This window comes from Phacochoerus africanus, chromosome 3 (genome assembly GCF_016906955.1).
Source record: "Phacochoerus africanus isolate WHEZ1 chromosome 3, ROS_Pafr_v1, whole genome shotgun sequence".
NCBI classification, from domain to species: Eukaryota; Metazoa; Chordata; class Mammalia; order Artiodactyla; family Suidae; genus Phacochoerus; species Phacochoerus africanus.
In genome coordinates, this window is record NC_062546.1 from 174,629,106 (window position 1) to 174,648,718 (window position 19,613).

Genomic DNA, 19,613 nt, shown 5'->3' on the forward strand with positions numbered 1-19,613 from the left:
ACTAGGAACCAGGAGGTTGTGGGTTCGATCCCTGGTCTCGATCAGTGGGTTAAGGATCTGGCGTTGCCGTGAGCTGTGGTGTATGTAGGTCGCAGATGCAGTTCGGATCCTATGTTGCTGTGGCTGTGGTGTGGACTGGCAGCTATAGCTCTGATTTGCCCCCTAGCCTGGGAACTTCCATATGCCGCAGGTGTGGTCCTAAAAAGATTTTTTAAAAAGAGAGATAGAGAGACATGAAATAACCTGTCCAAGGTTACACAGCTAGGATGAGGCAGGGCTGGGCTTTAAAGCCAGGCAGAGCAGTTCAAGAGTCCTATGGGTTCAGCCCTGGGCTCTGAAGAACATCTGAACTGGGCTGGGGGAGCCTCAGTGATCTAACCCTCAAAGGAGTAGTGTCTGCAATCTCTCGTGTACTTTGCGTCCTAGATGAGTACGAGGTGGTGGACTGGAGCAACTCTTCTTCTCCGACCTCCGGGTCCGGGGCCCCTCTGGCTGACAAGGAGAAGAGCTGGCTCTACACCCTGGATCCCATCCTCATCACCATCATCGCCATGAGCTCGCTGGGCGTCCTGCTGGGGGCCACGTGTGCGGGGCTCCTGCTCTATTGCACCTGTTCCTACTCGGGCCTGAGCTCCCGCAGCTGCACCACGCTGGAGAACTACAACTTCGAGCTCTACGACGGCCTCAAGCACAAGGTCAAGATGAACCACCAGAAGTGCTGCTCGGAGGCCTGACGGATTGCACCCACATCACATCTGACGTTTCATTCCAGCAAGAGGGGCTAGTGAAGATTACATTTTTTTTTCCTTTGGAAACTGAATGCCATAATCTCGATCAAAGCGATGCAGAATACGGAAGGGGTGGACAGACAGGCGGGTCGAGAGGGAGGGCCGAGGCAGCCACGCAGGGGGTTATGACCCACCTGGGACTTCGAGGCTGCATCCCTGCTGGACAGACGGGAGCTCATCTCTTTGGGGGTCACAGTTCTATTTTGTTTGTGAATTTGTTCTTATTATATTTTATTTCTTTGGTCTGCGGGTAACTCACAGAGGCAGAAGAGAGTGACTTTTCCTGTATAGAGCAGAGTGGTGACCACTAGTCCCTGCCTTCTCTAATCAACACTTGGAAAGCAAAGGGTCTTTTCAGACTTTCCATCCTTAGGAAATAACATCCCCCAAAGGCCACCCAGCTTTTCCCGTCCTCTGATCGTCTTATGACTTGCAGGATTTGCTGTGGTGTAGGTTCTGCCAGCCAACTTGACAAGCTGCCGTTTCCAGTCCTAGCATTTCAGTAGGATGTTGTTGCCTTTAACTTTTTTATCCAGGGGAAAATTGCCATTTTAGGGTCAGCATGGACAGCTCTTTCTTATATGCGATTTAAAACAAACCAGAAAGGAAACTTCACATGTCAAAATCCATAGAAGCGCCTCCATATTAGAAGCGGACAAGCCTTAACATGCTTTGTGAATAGGAGCCATTCATTCAATCTAGACCGAGAATTTGTGGCTGTGAGGCTACTTTGTGGGTCCTCTGGTGGTGGTTTTGCTTTTTCTTTTCCTTCCTCCTCCTTCTTCTTCTAAAACATACACATACACACGTGCACACACATGCACACACACACACGCACACGCACACACACATATGCACACGCACACACACATTTCTCAGGTCTCTAAGCCAGGAAGCAGCATTGTTTGGTATTCTCTGTGATGGGGGTGGGGAAACACAGGCGATTGGTATGTTTCTCTATCAGTGAGATGTAACTGGTGACCACTGGAAGGAAAGGAGCACAGCGGAGAGAGAAGAAGAGGTCCATCCTCTGTGATCATGTGATGGCAAACACAGAGCAGACTGGAAGAGACATCCCGAATGAACCGATCTCTCTGATGAGCGAGTAACTGACTTCTCCTCGGGGTTACAGCCGCCACCTCCACCTTTCAGAGGCATCAGAATGAGGATGGCTGTGAGCTGATTCTAACCGGAAGTCTGCAAGCACTATGGACCAGAATGGTGACACCGCTTCAGCCCCAGAGAGGCTTGTTCTCACACACACACACACACACACACAAACACACACACACCAGTTTATGTATTTTTTTTTATTAAGTGCCTTGAAAAAATGAAGAAAAAGATGTATTTTCCTTCTATGTAGAAATCAGTGAATATCATACAAGTGAAGGCGTTCCTCTCCCTCACGCCCGGTGGCTCCGCGCCGCCCGGTGGCCCCCACACCGCTGATCCTACTAATGGAGTGAGCCCTGCCACCCGAGCGGTGGTCATAGCCCTAGAGGACACTCAACTCCTCGAAAGGGGAGGCATCAGGAATAGCACGAGACTGTGTGAAGGATAAGACTGTCCACGTCGAGATCCAAATCTTGATTTCGTTGTACCGGCAAAGGACTGCCTGCGTGCTGGAAATACGTTGGAAGCCCAAACAGTATGCCCAGCCCGTGGCTCATCCGTGATAAACTTGTCAGACCATTTCTGCTGCTGTGGTCACCCACAATTTCATTTGTCTCAGACCCGGGCGAATGGGGCTGGCTGGTTCCTTTAAATGTTAACGTATGGAAATGCGCGTTCAGAAGGTAATGTCCCAGTGCTTCGGATGCAGGGAGGGAGAGTGCATACCGACAGCTATTTATTCATATGTGTGTGTGTCTTTGGCCGCCTTTGAGTTCTCTGTATCTACTGTGTATGTGAATGGTCACGTGGGATTCAGTGGTGGTGTTGTGACTTTGACCTAGGGCCCGAGTGTCACGGCTGATCTCGGCACTCGTTGGCACAGTGGTAGTTAGAGATGCAAAGCAAAGCTGTCAAGCCCAAGGGCTTCGCTTCTGCCCCCACAACCCCGCCCCCCCGAGCCGGGCGTGCAGCAGAAGCAAGTTCTTCATTCGCCCACCTTCCTCTTCGCCTTCCCATGTAGCTCAGTGTTCAGGAAGCTAGCAAGCCCAGGGGTTTCCAGAGTTGGCCTGCAGAAGAAGAGAGTTCAGAAGCCGGCCCTGGGCGTCCTGGCCCCTCCTGTCCTGTGGGCCATTTTATAGCCCCCCAAAGACCAGCCCTGTCTCCGGCCCGCAGTTCACCACTAAGTACGTACAGCTCAACCTGCATCCCCCGAACAGTCCCGTATCCATAGTCACCACGGGCTGGTTTGAGGCCCTGAGTGGGCTCTGAGTGGTGAAGGAGAGCAGGCCGCCCAGGGCCACGTGTAGATACCTCGCCAGCACTGGAGGCTGGTCTGTTCTAAGCCAGAAAGACAGCGGGGGCCTGAGTGGAACCTGCCCAGCAGCATCCCTCGTGCTTTCGTTGTCCCTGTCTGCAGGTAGGCTAGCTGACCATCTCCTTGAGTCCTTCCCTTTGGGAAACCCAGCTCACAGTATTGATCTCCTTTTTTGCCTTGTACTGAATGACACGTTACCTCCACGCTCTCCCGGACTAGGCGGTCCACAGGACCACCGGGCTGCTTCCTCTCCTAGATGGGGATGGGGAGTTGACAGAGATGAGGGCCCGAGGAATGAGCCTGAATGGCAAGAAAACAAAGGAAAGTGTTAAACTGTCACACAGAAGGTTAACTTTTCCAAGGTTTGCAGTTAAAGGTATTTGACCATTCGCTGGCTGAGCCAGATCAAGGGAACTTGAGAGCTTTTACTGTGATTCTTCAATGTAAAAAATAAACAACAATGTCAAACTGTGTTTATATGATTTGTATAAAGCCTTTTTAAGATTACTATTTAAATAAACATTATACCAGAGATTATTTTTCTGCATGTTTTTTTTTTTAATTGGAGACAAAAAGACTTGGGTTCGGAATGGCCAAAGCATCTCAGGTTGCCTAAGATGTTCCTGGATTTTAGCACTAAAGCCCCATGTCCCAAGAAACCCATCAATCCCAGCCAAATCAAGACAATGGGTCATTCTCTTGGGACAGTGCTTCTCAGCACTTTTATATGAAGTCATTAGGTAGATCGGCTACCTGGCCTTTCGTAAAATGAAAATATGATGTAGACAGGTAATAGGCTACCTGGCCAGGTGGGCTACTTAAGCTCAAAGCCTTGCCTGGTAGATTTCTGAGATGCCTACAAACATTCCTCCTCCAGAGACACGCCAGCCCCTTGCAACTTCTGCTGCTTCCTTTCTGCTCAAACATTGGCTTGTCAATATCTCTGGTGATTGCAAGGTCGCAGTGCTTCTCAAAATGTGGTCCCTGGACCAGGAGCATTAGCCTCTCTTGGGAACTTGTCAGAGTTGCACATTCCCGGACTCCACCCCACACCTACTGAATCAAAAACTCTGAAAGGAAGACCTAGGGATTTACATTTTAACAAGCCTTCCAGGGGATTCCAATACATGTTCAAGTTTAAGAACCTCTGGCCCAGGAGAAAGGAAAAGCGGCCTGACTTCACAAAATGATTAAGGATCTTGTAGCCTGGGGATTCAAAACAAACTAGACTTTGGCCAGGGGAAGCTGAAGGAGGTCAAAGACACTCCTAGATGGTACAAGTTGCCAGAGGAGGAGGGGAAGGGAAAAACCTTCTTATGGACTTACACACACACACACACACACACACACACACACACACACACACACACACACACGAGACTTAAAGCAGAGAACCGCAGCTGAATTTGCCCCCATCCTGAAGCTTTGTTCACATTTGGTTCAATCATTTATTCAAGAAATGTCTTTGAGTTAATTCCTGATTTTCTAAGCTCTTGGAACTCACACTCCAGTGAAGCGGATGGAAAGCAAACAGCCAACACATAAGGATTGCTTTTAGTAAATTTGATGAAGGCAATATATGCAGCGATCTAATAGAGAATTACTAGATAGTAAAGGGATAATATTTGTGTCACTTGAGTTCATGTTTCCAAAACACAGCTATTTATTACTGGTGTTACAGGTTTGGGGTTAATTATATTAAATATAACATCTGTTTTGCAGTCAACAGCACATCATAATGAAACCAAATAAATCTGATATAATACAATATATGTCTTAGAAACTTTCTTTGTTAATATTTTTTTAGGTTTTTTTGTTTGTTTGTTTGTTTAGTTTTTGGCTGCACCTAGGGCATGAGGAGTTTCCTGGCAGGGATCAAACCCAAGCCACAGCAGTGGCAATACCAGATCCTTAACCCACTGAGCCACCAGGGAATTCCTGGAAATTTTTCTTAAAAAGAATTTCCAGGAGTTCCCATCATGGCTCAGCGGTTAACAAACCCAACTAGCATCCACGAGGATGTGGGTTCGATCCCTGACCTCACTCAGTGGGTTGAGGATCTGGCGTTGCCGTGAGCTGTGGTGTAGGTCGAAGATGAGGCTTGGATCCAGCATTGCTGTGGCTCTGGCGTTGGCTGGTGACTACACCTCCGATTGGACTCCTAGCCTGGGAACCTCCATATGCCCCTGGTACAGCCCTGAAAAAAAAAAAAATTTCCAGGGTCACTACTTCTAAATTCTTTTATTTTTTTAGGGCCGCACCCTCAGCATATGCAAGTTCCCAGGCTAGGAGTCGAATCGAAGCTGTAGCCGCCAGCCTATGCCACAGCCACAGCAATGCCAGATCTGTGCAGCAGCTGCGACCTACACCACAGCTCACAGCAACACCCGATCCTTAACCCACTGAGCGAGGCCAGGGATCCGGAGTCCTCATGGATACCAGATTCCTTTCTACAGAGCCCTGATGAGAACTCTGCCTCTAAATGCTTGATCTGGGAAGGCCTCCTTGAGGTGGTGACATTTAAGCTAAAGCCTGAAAAGATGAGGAGTTAGCTAAGCAAAGTACCTGGGGAAAGCTTTCATAATAGAAGACACAGCATATAAAGATCCTGCCCTGGGAGTTTGCTGTTTTCCTAGGACCACACAGCAGGGCAATGAAAGCGCCATCTACAGGGGGAACAGTATCAAAACTGGGGAGCCAGGTAAGAGGTAAGAGTCTCCAAGGCACAGCAAGGAGGTGCTCTCTTGCATCACTCTTCCGCCTTCAATAATTTAGAGAAAAGGCAGCCCTGGAGTGCACCCTATCCCCACTCCACTGGCCAGTAAGGTCACCCCAACCGTCTCTCTGCAGCTCCCCTCTCAGCCCTCTTGTGCTCTTTATGATATCACATGTCTCCTGAGATGCTTGCCTGTATGGCATTACTGACCCTAGCAACAATAACAGAGGTTAAAATGAAAGCAAGTTTCTGCTTTCCTTCAGTTGAGCTTGTGGGTATTTTTAAAGCCCTAATAAACTATCTCCTGGTCCCTAGCCATCTAATGTTTACATAAGCGGTTTTTTTTTTTTTTTGGTTTTTTTTTTCTTCTTCTTCTTCCTTATCTGCATCCTTCTGGAAATGTTTACCCAATCCACAGGGGAGGCAGCGAAATGAAGTTGAAACAGGCCCATCCCTGAGGGAAACAGGACCCATCTGGATGCCGAAGTGCCTCTGCCCCGGCAACGCTGGTGGTGGTGGCGATGGGGGTGGGGAGCTTGAAGAAGACAGGGAAAGATGAGTCTCTTCCAGTTTTCACACGCTTCAGGATCCAGTCGCAGGCTGAGCGAAGCAAAACTCCCAGGGAAACGTCTTCCCTGTGGGATAGGGAGCGAGGTAAGGAAGCGCTGGTGAGAATAGGAAATGCTACCTGTGCGGGCCCTTGGCGCTCCCTTCCCGCCACCCGCGGCTTCACAGTAACTTTAACGCCAGTTCCCATCAGCCAAAGAGAAGGTGCGCGGAAGTCCAAGGACGCAGGCAGAGGCACGGCTTGCCCCCGAACTCCCACCCCTCAGAAGCCCCAAGCCTGCTCCCGCCCACCGCCGAAGCCAGTCCTTCTCCTTTGCTCTTCTCCTGGCGGAAGGATGCGCGTCTCCTAGTCTCCCTGAAGATGGGGCGAGGGACATCCGAGAGAGCCATAGGTCAAGTCGTTTCTGCAGCTTATCCAGATAGTAACATCTGTGTCCTCTCTCTTCCCGGCCAGCTGTGGTCCGGCATGGACCCTCTTCTACTCAGATTCAAACCAGCCTCCCATGGAAACTGGGACAGTTCTGTTTGCAAAGGGCGGGCTGCAGCCTCCGCAGCTGCCCAGACTTCTCAGAACCAGCAAGAGCCAGGTTGCGGTGGTTTGGAGCCCAGCGCCGATAATAAATCTCCATCCTGAAGCCTTTGACTGCCTCCGCGGGGAATTGAAGCACAGCCTTTCTGAGCGCCCACTGGCAGCCCCGCCGCATTGCCAAGCCTTGACTCCAGGGCTCTGGCAGACGGCCTTTCTGGACCTGTCTTTTTTCTTCACTTTTTTCCCTCCCCCAACCTCTCATCTCACCTCTCCTTGAGCATTCACATTTCTATTTCCAGCCAACTGTTTTTAAATCCTGGGGGAGTTCAGAGAAGCCTTTAAAGGATTTTGCAATCTACCAGTGCGCCTCTCCCCTTGAACTTGGAGTACTGAGGAGGTGGAACAACAGGTTCCAGAGCTGGGCACCCACGCTTCTCAGGTATGCTTCTAGTTCTGTGACCTTGGGAAGGTCATGCACATCTTGCTTTTTCCAGGTGTACAGTGAAGATTTGTGTTCAATGAATTTTGAGCCCCAAACTCTGACATACTAGCTGATGAAGTAGTTCTGCTCGGTTGTCTGAATCTGTGCTGTACAAAGCAAAGAGGATAAAGCTTTGCAGATGCCTCCCCTCTGCAGAGAGGCTGGAAGCACATCTTCCAGCACAGTTCTCTTGTGGAGCTGGCCCAAATCCAGGCTCCCTTGCAACAGAACAGCTCTTTTTCCCAGAGCCCTTCACCAATAGCCATTTACATAGAAATTGACATGCTTGCTTGTCTAGCTCCCACTAACTCTTATGGGAAGATGGTAGACATGCCTTCATTCGTATAATCAACCTGTTTTATATTAAATGCCTACTATGTGACTTGCTAGGTGGCTAGGAGACAATGGTATACACAGCCGACCCTGCCTTCAGGGGGCTTGCAATCTAGAGAGAGAGGCTTAGGTCATTTATATAACCACACAAATCTGTCCTGACAATCATGGCAGGACCTACGGAGTGAAGTTCAGAGAGCTGGGAGTGTGTGGGAGGGCCAGGGAAGCTGCCCCTGAGCATCCTGACATCCCTGGGTGAGCCAGATGATAAGCAGTGCAGGGGCAGAGAGTGTCAGACAGAAGGACCAGCAGGTGCAGAGATTCGGAGGCAGAGGGAAACCCGGCTGGAGCAAAAGTGAAGATAAGGGAGAAGCATCTCATTCACCTTTGTATCAGGACCCCCAACTCATACCTGACACTGTGCAAGCCCAAAAAATATTTGTTGAAGAAATGACTTGTATAAACTCCCCTTTCTGGCAGGCATCAAGCTGCCCAGTTTGTACAGACTAAAAGGTCACTGATTTAATTCTTTCTTATTGCTGTTGTGCTTCACTATAACGGAAAATGTGGAAGTAAGTTTTCTAGAGCCTGAACTGGGAAATTATGCCCACAAGTTCCGGTATAGAGCTGGGCACTACTTGCTTAAATATGATAATTTAGGTTAAATATATGCAAATCGGGAGTTCCCTTGTGGCCTAGTGGATTAAGATTAGGTGTTGTCACTGTTGTGGCATGGGTTTGATCCCTAGCCCAGGAATTCCCACATTCCACAGGTGCAGCCATAAATAAATAAGTACATATATACAGATTAAAATACTGTTGGAGGAGTTCCCGTCGTGGCTCAGTGGTTAACGAATCCAACTAGGAACCATGAGGTTGCGAGTTTGATCCCTGGCCTTGCTCAGCGGGTTAAGGATCCGGCATTGCTGTGAGCTGTGGTGTAGGTTGCAGATGCAGCTCAGATCTGGCGTTGCTGTGGCTGTGGCGTAGGCCGGCGGCTACAGCTCCGATCAGACCCCCAGCCTGGGAATCTCCACATGCTGCGAGTGCAGCTCTAAAAAAGCACAAAAGACAAATAAAAAATAATAATGAAATAAAATAAAATACTGTTGGAAAAGTTGGAAGGTCACCAGATTTAACAAATAAAAATACCATGAGCCACTGTGGACAACAGTAGGGAAGTTCCTCCAACTGTTAAACATGGAATTACCATGTGATCCAGCAATTACACTTCCAAATACATAGACTCAAAAGAATTGAAAGCCAGGGAGTTCTCATTCAGCCAGGTAAAGACCTGATGTTTTCTCTGTGAAGATGGAGGTCCAGTCCCTGGCCTCGCTCAGTGGGTTAAGGATCTGGCGTTGCCACAAACTGTGATGTAGGCTGCAGATGCGGCTCAGATCCAGTGTTACTATGGCTGTGGCCTAGGCCCCAGCTGCAGATCTGATTCTACCCCTAGCCCAGGAACTTCCATATGCTGCAGGTGTGGCCATAAAAAGAAAAGAATTGAAATGGAATCAAGCAGATATTTGCCCACCAATGTTCATGGCAGCCCTATTCCCAGTAGCCAGAAGGTGAAAACAAGCCAAATGCCCATCACCAGATGAATGGAAAGCAAACTATACATACAACAGAATATTATTCAGCCTTAAAAAGGAATGACATTCCAAAACATGTTGCAAAATAGATGAACTTTGAAAATATTATGCTAAGGCGAGCTAAGCCAGACACAAAAGGAACATGTATGATTCCACTAATATGAGATACCAAGAATAGGCAGATATCTTTTTTTTTTTTTGTCTTTTTACCTTTTCTAGGGCTGCTCCTGTGGCATATGGAGGTTCCCAGGCTAGGGGTCTAATTAGAGCTGTAGCCACTGGCCTACACCACAGCCACAGTAACGCAGGATCCGAGCCGAGTCTGCAACCTACACCACAGCTCATGGCAATGCCGGATCCTTAACCCACTGAGCAAGGCCAGGGATCAAACCCGCAACCTCATGGTTCCTAGTCGGATTCTTTAACCACTGCGCCACGACAGGAACTCCAAGAATAGGCAGATTTCAAAGAGAAAGTAAATTAGAGGTTACCAAGGGCTGGGGGGGCAGGGGGGAAGAATGGGGTATTATTGTTCATGGGGTATTATTGTTTAATTTGGCATGATGAATAAGTTCTAGAAATGGATAGTGGTGATGCTTGCACAACATTGTGAATGTATGTAACTCCACTGGATTGTTCTTAGGGCTAAAATAGTCTGTTTTATGATATGTAAATTTACCACATTTTTTTATGCATTTTTTCCCTCCAAGTGAAAATACCATGTAATAGTTGGGATATACCAAACTGAAAGTTTATTTATTATTTATCCAAAATTGGAATTCAACTGGGTAGCCCGTATTTTATCTGGCAACCGGAATCGAGAAACTTCCTATTCACCATGGGCTTCCTGGAACATTCCCAAGATTCAGGGACCATCCTTTCAAAAGCAAAAGTGGTCTGTGGTCTGATAAGAAAGAGTGTACAAACCAAGTAGAGAAAACCGGGAGCGGGGGTAGGGGGAGCTGTCCTGATTATAGACTCAGCTCTAGACACAGGCCATGCAGTGACTCCCTCAGCCCTCACTCACTCCATCAGTGAGGAGGTAGAGATTAGAAATCTTGGTTGGGTTTCCCATCTGTTGTTTAATCATCATGATCCACAAATGCAGTAAAAGCTGGTTATAAACCCCTTCTTATGATTGACCACGTGGCTCGAATTACAGTTGCAGATGGCAACGCTCATGCCTATGACTCAGACAATAGCCTTGTCCCCCGCCATCAATGCATCTTCACACCAGAGTGGGTGAGAACCCATGGGGTGCCCAGATGCCTAATTGTACCACCATTTGCACCCATGTCTTCTCAGTGAAAGAAAGTGCCTGCACAGCTCATCGTGCAGCAAGAAACAACAGGTGCAAAAGGCAAAGGCCACTTTGGAACCATTTGGACCAAAGAACACGGCTCAGTGTAACAAAAGCGCCCACAGACTTGGCACGCCCGCGCTATTCTGCCTGCGAGATGGGCCTGGAATCAGACCACAGCCTCGGAGTCTACGGCTGCCGTTCCAGGTGGTCCCACCTACTCCTTCTCTCAACCGAGACGAAAGGCAGCTGGGGAGGGCATCGCATGAAGAGATGGGTCGTGTCCAATTCATTTTTACTAGGTGCTGACAAGTCACTGCGAAAGTCTGGAAATGTGTAGCACAGCAAAAACACACGGGTCACAATGCACTGGTGAATGATTACCAGAGGAGAAATTCATTACAGGCTGCTCCTGGCTCCCATCACATAAGGAAGTCTTACATTAACAAGATGGAAGGTCCCCCGCGGTCCCCTCCCCAGCCCAGCCCCCACTGCTGCCGCCTGCCACCCCACTTTTTCAATTTGTGTTGCATGGTGGGAGCAGAACCCAAAGGCGGGGGAAGTTTATTCAGCTATACTAATCAAAAAGGGGGGCATGGTGGCAGCCAAAGCCAATGGAAGCAGATTCGACCTATATGCCACATGAAATTCTCGCCTTGCAATCTGAACCAGGTATGACCACTGTAGTCTGGCACTGGTGGCGTTAAATGTCTATGGCTTTAAAACAAAATGCCATGTTTTTTAATCTGTTCATGGAATTTGCTTCCATCCTGGATGCGTGTGGTTCCCCATAGATGTGTCCAGTTCTTGTGTCAGTTGGCCCCCAGGTTTTCCTGTGTTTCTAACCTTTCCTAACATAGACACAGACAGATGTAGATTCTCTTGGGTGCCAGCCCAGGAGCCATGCTGGAGACTGTGGGAGGCGAAGGTGAATGAGACGTGCTGGCTTTGGAGCCACTCTGGCCCCCAAAGTGCTGGGGTCCTGGGAACAAGGAGTCTCCACTTTGTGGTGGCGAAGAGGACGTTATAGATCCAGTGGCCTTTAAGTCCTTACTAGTCCATGTCACATACCGTCATTGCCTCGTTCCTCTTTCTCATCTCTTCTCCAATGACCACTTCCCACGTTCAGGAATCACAGGCCACAAGCAGAAGGTTAGCAAAGAGTCAAAAGCTTGCAGACAGATGGGTCAATAGCTCTTTAATGAGATTTCTGTTCCGTCAAGATGCCACTCACATGCAGGGGGGTCAGCCAGCTGGATCTGCATTTAAAGTCAAATGCAAAGCCAGGTGGAGACAGCCGGGTTCGACCTGGGATGGGACTGTCTGTGGGTACCTTCTGCCGGAGAGCAAGAAGCTCAGCCCCTTGGCCTCCCCCTTGCCCCTCACCACTCAGAGGCGCGGTCAAGTTCTTGTTGCAAATGTTAACCTAGAGGGGGTGAGGAGCCCCAGCCAATACGATGATAAATATTAAACTGCCCTGCCAGGACCTGGACGGAAAGCTGCCATTTCATCTTGCAGCTTTCTCTGGGCTTAAGGAAAAGAGAACCCACCTCTCACGGAAGCGCCCGGAGAGACATGCCCTCGGACTCCTTAGTGCTGGGGAAACCTTCAAAACTATTCAATTTGTCTCAGCCCCATCCAGCTTTAATGTCAGAGTCTACATTTTCTCCTCTCCTCCTTTTTCAAAGCAGCCAAAAAAGAAAATGTCACTGCATTTGGGGCCGATTCCAAAGCCAGGCTCACACGGAGGTTCTGTTTCATTCTGTGCAGCTCTGGTGTTTTAATGTCCTGTGGAGTCTTCAGGGGCTACACCTCCACACCCACCATTCCTGGGTTCATTTGGCATCTTTATGTCCCCTTTCTCTTATATGATCCTCATGTGCCCTCTTCTAAAGCCCCACCTTAGAATTCGCAAAGCTCGCTCTGTGACTCTAGCCCCTGCTAAGAGGACGTCATGTTCAATTGAGGGGTGGGGGTGGGGAGGGGAGCTTGCCGCCACCCCCTCAACATCCTGAAGGGGATTTGGAGGTTGAATAGCTGATGCGGATAAATGTCCCCTGTGCTGCCTTTTAGCAAAGAGTCAATTTGGGGACCACATTCCTCAAATTTGTGCGAAACGCACAGGATCGTCCCAAGCTGTGGCAGTTTGGTTGGGAACAGTCTATGCAGCTCCTCTCCCCTGTACGCCCTAAAGAGACTCTTTAAGCTGTGAAGGGCAGGTGGCAGTTCTGATGAAGATGACAGTCAGAGCACATCCCTGACAGCCCCTGGCTCACCCAGGAGTGGGGAGCTGCTGCACTGATTGATACCTGGGGGCGAGGCTGTCAGCAGGGAGGACACAGGAGGGAGATAAGGGACTCAATCAGTGTCAGACACGTCCTGACACACAGCGCCGTAAATCACTTTGGGGAAAGATCCCCAGCTGCCAAGAGCGGAGAAGGGCGAGCAGGTAATAGAAAAACAGGGCCACAAGCAGCTGTGTGGCTCTGGGCTGGACCTGGCACCCGGCCTTGGCTCAGGATGGAAATGTCCAAAACTCAGAACTCCATCCACCTGTCCTCAGCCAAAGAGGAGACGCAGCCCTGAGTGAATTGCAGTGGGTGAATATAATCCAGAGTGAATTTCGGAGCATGAATGATGTCTCAGTAACGCTGCTATAAATATAGATATTCCAACCAGGAGGCCAGGCCGATTCAGTGGAAATTCTCCATTCCCCACCCCCACCCCGCTCCATGCAGGAAGGAGGAAGAGACCACTGCGGATGCTCTCACTCTGTCCTTGCCCCCGCCCCCTCCACGCCTGGAGTGAGAAGCAGCACACAGTGAGCTGGGAGGAAAACAGGGCTTCAAGGCTCAGCATTTTGATGAGAAAAGATTTTTTTTTTCCAATTCCAGGCAGCCCAGGACTGTACTTCGGCAACCCCCAACCACACTGTAGATGTGATTAGCTGGCCAAACCCATTTTAGAGATTGTCTTTCAACACATCTTAATTAGACACTTAAAAATAATAACCTTTTTTTTTTAATCTATCCAGGGGACAGAGATTCCTAAGTTGGAAATAATGAAGGGATTAGTGATTAATTAATTGCTGGCAGGTGTGGGGAGAAACCATCTACAGCTTCTTTGCCTGTTCCCCCTTTCTCTCTTAAGATCATTCTTTCTTATTTTAATTAGCTCTTGCCACCCCAGCACTTCTGTTATCATATATTCAAATAAACTAAACAAATAGAGTGTACTGAGACCAGAGTAGTGGATGTGCCGCTTTTTTTGGAGTTGCAGCCTTGTTTTCTCCCAGTGGAGTCTCAGAGCACCTGGAAGCTTTCCCTGGCAGCAGAATTGGACTCCAAAGTGCCTTTTTAGCATCTAGATAATCTTCCTATCAGATGCCGAGAGCATGGCTTGACTGAAGCAAGGAGCGGTAAGCCCCTGGGGGTTTGTGGTTCTCTGGTGGGGAACAGCGGCGGTAACACAGCAACGCAGTGGACCTGCCCCACCCACTTGCCTCACCATTCACTTCTGTGTGTCTGTGCTGCATGAGTGCACACCAGTGGGTGCAGCATCCAGCACGTTAGAAGGGCCAAGACCCAGTGGCTGCTATGCGCTTCTGTTTGCCAGCATCTCTCTGGGCTCCGCAGGACAGCTGCCATCATTTACCGCTCATACTGAGTCAACGAAGTCTAACGCAACGACACGCATCCATGACCTCAAACCCAAGCCATGGCCAGAGGACAGGTAGCAGGCCGGACATGTGCCCAGGTACAAGGCCCCCAGCACCAGCCTCTCAGGGAATGTGGGCTTCAGAGGAAGCTCTGTTCTCTCCAAAAGGAAGGCTGCTCAGAAAGGCTATACGTCCTACTATGTGGGGCTGTTTCCTGAAGGACTGGGCACTCATCTCTAACTCCCAGAGGGGGTTTTGTAGATACAGGTCCGGAATGGAGACTGAGGTACTGTCCGCTTCAAAAGAACTTATGAGCTTCAGGACATGACTCTGGTTGGAGGGGCGGAGGGCCTCAGATGTCTTCTCAAAAGTAGGCAAATTGTTGAGCCAAGACCTTAGATTTATTTAGAAATAATGATTCAGAGAAATAAAGAAGGAATGGATGGGGAGTTCTAAACATGGGTCTCTGGTGGCCACTATATCCTTCAGTCCAAACTATTTGTCTTCAGAGAAAGGCAAAGACAGAAGTGGTTTGCGGTGACAGATGGAGCTCAGGTGATTCTGCGTCAAGCATCTCTGTAACAGGGAGTTGAAAGGTAAAGTAGGATGGGGGTGGCAGGGAACGACTCATTGTGGGGGGCACTGCTGGCCAAAGGGCTATAAAGAGGTTGCTCCTGAGGGCTTGTAAAACCATGCAGGCGGAATGGGAGATTCACCTAGAGGGAAGATTTTTCTGGTACTTCTCTCAACCAAGTTTGAAAGCATCAAAGGACTGAGAAATTGAAACAAGGATCCCTGGGGGACTCCTAAAGTAGCTATACATATATTTTCAAATCCTCAAGGATAGACTACTGGGCAGCTATAATAATGATAATAATAATAATAATTGAAGAAGAAAGTTTTTTGGTTTTTTTTTTTTTGGTTTTTGCTTTTTAGGGCTGCACCTGCAGCATATGGAAGTTCCCAGCTAGGGGTCGAATCAGAGCTATGTCTGCCAGCCTACACCACAGCTCACAGCAATGCCAGATCCTTAACCCACTGAGCAGGACAAGGGATGGAACCCATATCCTCATGCACACTAGTTGGATTCGTTTCCGTTACATGACAATGGGAACTCCTTTACATTTTTCCTTTTTTCTTTTTTTTTTCCTGACGTGAAATGTTTCCTGCTAGTGATCAAATCTGCATCACAGCAGCGACCCAAACTGCTGCAGTGACAACACCAGATTCTTAACGCACTGCGCCACAAGAGAACTCTGGAAAGTTCTTTATATAGAAATATGAAGATCTTGAAGACTTATAGTTAAGCAAAAAGGCAAAGTGAAGAACCATGTCTAGCATGTGGGGCAGGCTATGTAAGGTGCAGGACCTAGTGACAAATGAAACTGAGGATGCTCAAAAACTGTGAAGAATTCCAAGAGAGCAAGAGCAGAGCATTAGGCCAAGTTCAGAGGCCTCCTGACCATGGGTCCCTGTCATTCATTCTCCACCCCTGTGAAGCCAGGTGTTCTGGGATGCTACCAAGCAGTAAACCTGAAATTTAAATAAGAAATAATGAGGTTTATGCATGAGGGTGGTGAGTACTAGGAGGAAGGAGAAATTCCACGTGATGACTATTGTATACTTTTTAATGTATGAGCCATGTGGATGAGTTACCTAGTTAAAAAGCCCAAAAAATTGGGAGTTCCCACCGCAGCACAGTGGGTTAAGAATCCAACTACAGTGGCTCAGGTTGCTACAGAGATGCAGGTTCGATGGCTGGCCTAGTGCAGTGGTTTAAATGCTGCCGCATTGCCACAACTGCAGTTCAGATTAGATCCCTGGTCCAGGAACTTCCATGTGCCTTGGAAGTGGCTATTAAAAGAAAGAGGTAAATAATTTACAAAAGTTCTCGGGGCTCCAGAAAATCCCACGCAGACTCCAAGGCATATGGGGGCTCCCATTCACACTTCTCAGTGGTTCCATGTGTCTACATGGGGGTCCCTGGGACAGAAAGGAGCTCGGAGAACAGGAGCAATTGACTGTAACAACTGAAGCCATAACTGCCGTCTTTCTCATCACTTTTGCACTTGCCATTGGACTTCGATTTCTAGGAAGCCAAATGAAAAAAAAAATGTATTTCATTCTGTGAGCTGCCAGGTTCTCTTCAGCTTTCTGGACTTTGCTAGGTCTCAGGCACACGGGCAGTGCCTATTTTCACAGCCACTGTGTAATAAGTGCCACTGTTGTGAGCAGAGGGACTCCAAGTCTCGTTAAATGCATGGGTTGGTTGAATGAATCAGTAGTAACAGTAATTATCAGTAATAACATGGTTTAAGTTTAAAAGGACATGTTCTCAGGTCTCCAGAATGGTGCAACCCTGAGAAATGGAAGCAGAATGTGAAGTGCTTCTGAACTACGAATAATTGTAATAGTTTGCATGTATCAGGGAACCAACAATTTGCTAAAGGAATTACTGGTTTTATCCTCATGATTCCCTGGAAGATAGGTTCTACTGTTTTTCTCATGCTATAGATAAGGAGACTGAAATCCAAAAAGGAAAAGTGACCTGCCTGGTATCAATCACTCTGTGAGTAAAGGCTGGGGCCAGATTGGAACAAGGATGTCCTGGCTCCAAAGCCCACACCCTAAGCTATTAGCCCCATAGGTGGGAACCCCCCAATTTTAATGTAAATGATCTACATAATATTGAACAAACATGTAATCATTCTTCTCAACTATTTCACCCAACAGAATCTTCCTCTGTCCAGAACACAATTGGGCTAATTTGGAAGTAAAGGCTGCCCACCTTCATTTGTGTCAGTGGGGCTATGCAATCTTTCATGCCATCAAGTCGAATGAATGCTAGGTTCACCCTTGCTTAAGACCCACAGTAATGTTCGGTGGGGCCTGCACCCCCTTTTTTTGGAAACATTTCTTCCATTTCTGACAACTTGACAGCTCTTGGGAGCAGCTCTCTCAAGGCTTCCCACAAGCTCTCTAAGAGATGTAAAAGGTTGAAGTTGTTAAGAGGACCGATGAGGAATTACTTCCAGGAGTACCAATAAATCAAGAAAATAATCCAGAGGCACACAAAGTCAAGGTCAGAGGCAGATGCTGGCATTCCTTCGTTGAGAAAAGAAGACTCCAGGACTCAATTCGAACTGGGGGTAGAAATATTATGAAAGTCAAACCGAATCCCAACATTCCCTTGGGAATTTTTCCCCTTCTGAATTGCCTAGGACCTCAGGAACCAAGTATCTCTGTGAGAAAACTGTACATAGACATGTACCATCTATATTGTCTTGCATTTATCCTCCATAAATTCTGACAAATACTTTGATGGAAAAGCCAATTTCATATCTATCTTTCCTTCCCAGCACCTAGAACACTACAAAGCAAAGTAGGTCCTTGATGTATATTTGCTGAAATGATGAGTGAATGGATGAATGAATGAATGACTCACCAGTCAACTGATGGACTACCATAATTCTTAAGTTATACAAGTAATACCTCATTATGACAATCCAGCCCCTCCCTTCAACTAACAAAATATCCAAATGATTTTCATTCTGTTGACACTTTGTGATAATTGCTAGAGAATCTTTTCCCAGTAGGCAGAAGCTGGAGATGAAACAAAACAAATATTAAATTTCTTCATCAGGAACTGGCAAGTGAAAACAAAATGTCTTGAATATAGTAAAAGAGGAACATTTTGCAGATCAGCTTAATATATTGCCCTTGAAGGCCTAAATGTATTTGTGTTATAGTGTCAAGTAACTACTCAAAAAATGCTTCAAAACTTGTTTGGCTTGTTCAAATTTAAAATACTAAGAGAAAAAAGAGGTTTGGCTGATTTTTATAAATTCAATATCCAAGTAGTGGGAAAGGAATTAAGACAGCTGGGATATATGTAGCTATGAATTTAGCAGAAGAATAATCATCAGGTAAGCAAAAATCACTCCTCTGCCACATCTGGAGGAACCAGTTGTAGAAGGAAAGGTGTGACTTGGTTACCAAAAGGACATTTTCTGATCTTTAATTAAGATTTTTAAAAATCTTAACATTAGCAATTTGGGAGTTCCAGTTGTGGCTCAGTGGGTTAATAACCTGACTAGTATCCTTGAGGATGTGGGTTCGATCCCTGGCCCCACTCAGTGGGTTAAGGATCCAGCATTGCCGTTAGCTATGGTGTAGGTTGCAGAAGAGCCTTGGATCTGGCATGGCTGTGGCTGTGACTGGCAGCTGTAGCTCCCATTCAACCCCTAGTGTGGGAACTTCCATGTGCCGCAGGTGCAGCCCTAAAAAGAAAAAAAAAAAAACAATTTTAGAAATTACCATTTTGTTTTATCCTTTTTTGTGTGTTTCCTTTTCTGTGTCTCTGAGTGTTGAACCACAAGATGTAGAAATGTGGTCTAGGTACTTTCATGAGATTAATAAAGCCAGGCTTATATAGGAAAGAGGCTGGCTGGACTTTGACCAGGTTATGAGACACTGTGAAGAGATCAGTGTCCTAAAGGCTTCCAGTAAAACCTGCAGGATGAGAAAGACTTCCCGTAGCTTGTGAGGAGAGACCACGGGATTAGTCTACACCCCAAGAGTAACTGAAAATCGAGACGTTTTGCTTAAAGGGAAAAAAAGGAAAAGTTGAGTCACAAAGGAACAAAGATTGATAGTCATCAAAGTCTAGTGGGCCGAAGAACTTAACCTAAACATAGATTTTTGTGTAGTAGTTCTTTGTATGTTGTTCCAAGCTCTCTACAGAGTATCACTTTCTATATTGCCCACTGTATATTTAGGTTTTCTTATTAACATTCCTGTTTTTCTCAAAATGAATGACGCTCAAAACTAACCTACATTGGAACCAGCAAGGATGTTTTTTAAAAATGGAGATGCCTGAACCCCAGGCCCCAAAGAGTCTAATTAGGTGGAGGTAGCGTGGGGCCTCAGGAATCTGTGTTTTAACAAGGTAATAGGTCCCAGGCAATTTAATGCAAGGAATTTACATCTCTCTTTTGAGAAACCACTCTAGTGATTTATGTACCAGGTAATGTCCTGGATCTATGCATCTGGAGCAAGGAATTACCACCAGATGGAAATGTATCAAAATTACAGGCATAATGGAAAGGAGAACTCTGAGAGGCCAGAGGGTAGTGATTTTATCATTTAAATGTGATGGCGTCAAATAACTACTCAATAAATGTTACTTGGTTTGTTCAAACTTAAAATATTAAGA

At 47.2% G+C, this 19,613-nt stretch overlaps 1 protein-coding gene and 1 long non-coding RNA gene across 2 annotated transcripts in view; both read left to right on the forward strand.

Moving 5' to 3' along the window:
- Positions 1-3,753, forward strand: part of NRP2 (neuropilin 2) — a 119,278-nt gene extending 115,525 nt beyond the window's left edge. Inside the window, 1 exon segment of the mRNA XM_047773305.1 lies at positions 427-3,753. Within this exon segment, the coding sequence (XP_047629261.1) occupies positions 427-734 (308 nt within the window). The 3' untranslated portion in view covers positions 735-3,753.
- Positions 3,754-6,328: 2,575 nt separating this feature from the next.
- Positions 6,329-18,442, forward strand: LOC125123472 (uncharacterized). The gene is made up of 3 exons (XR_007134069.1): positions 6,329-7,467; positions 10,746-14,994; positions 17,132-18,442. It is a non-coding gene; the product is annotated as an uncharacterized LOC125123472 (long non-coding RNA).
- The last annotated feature ends 1,171 nt before the right edge of the window (positions 18,443-19,613 follow it).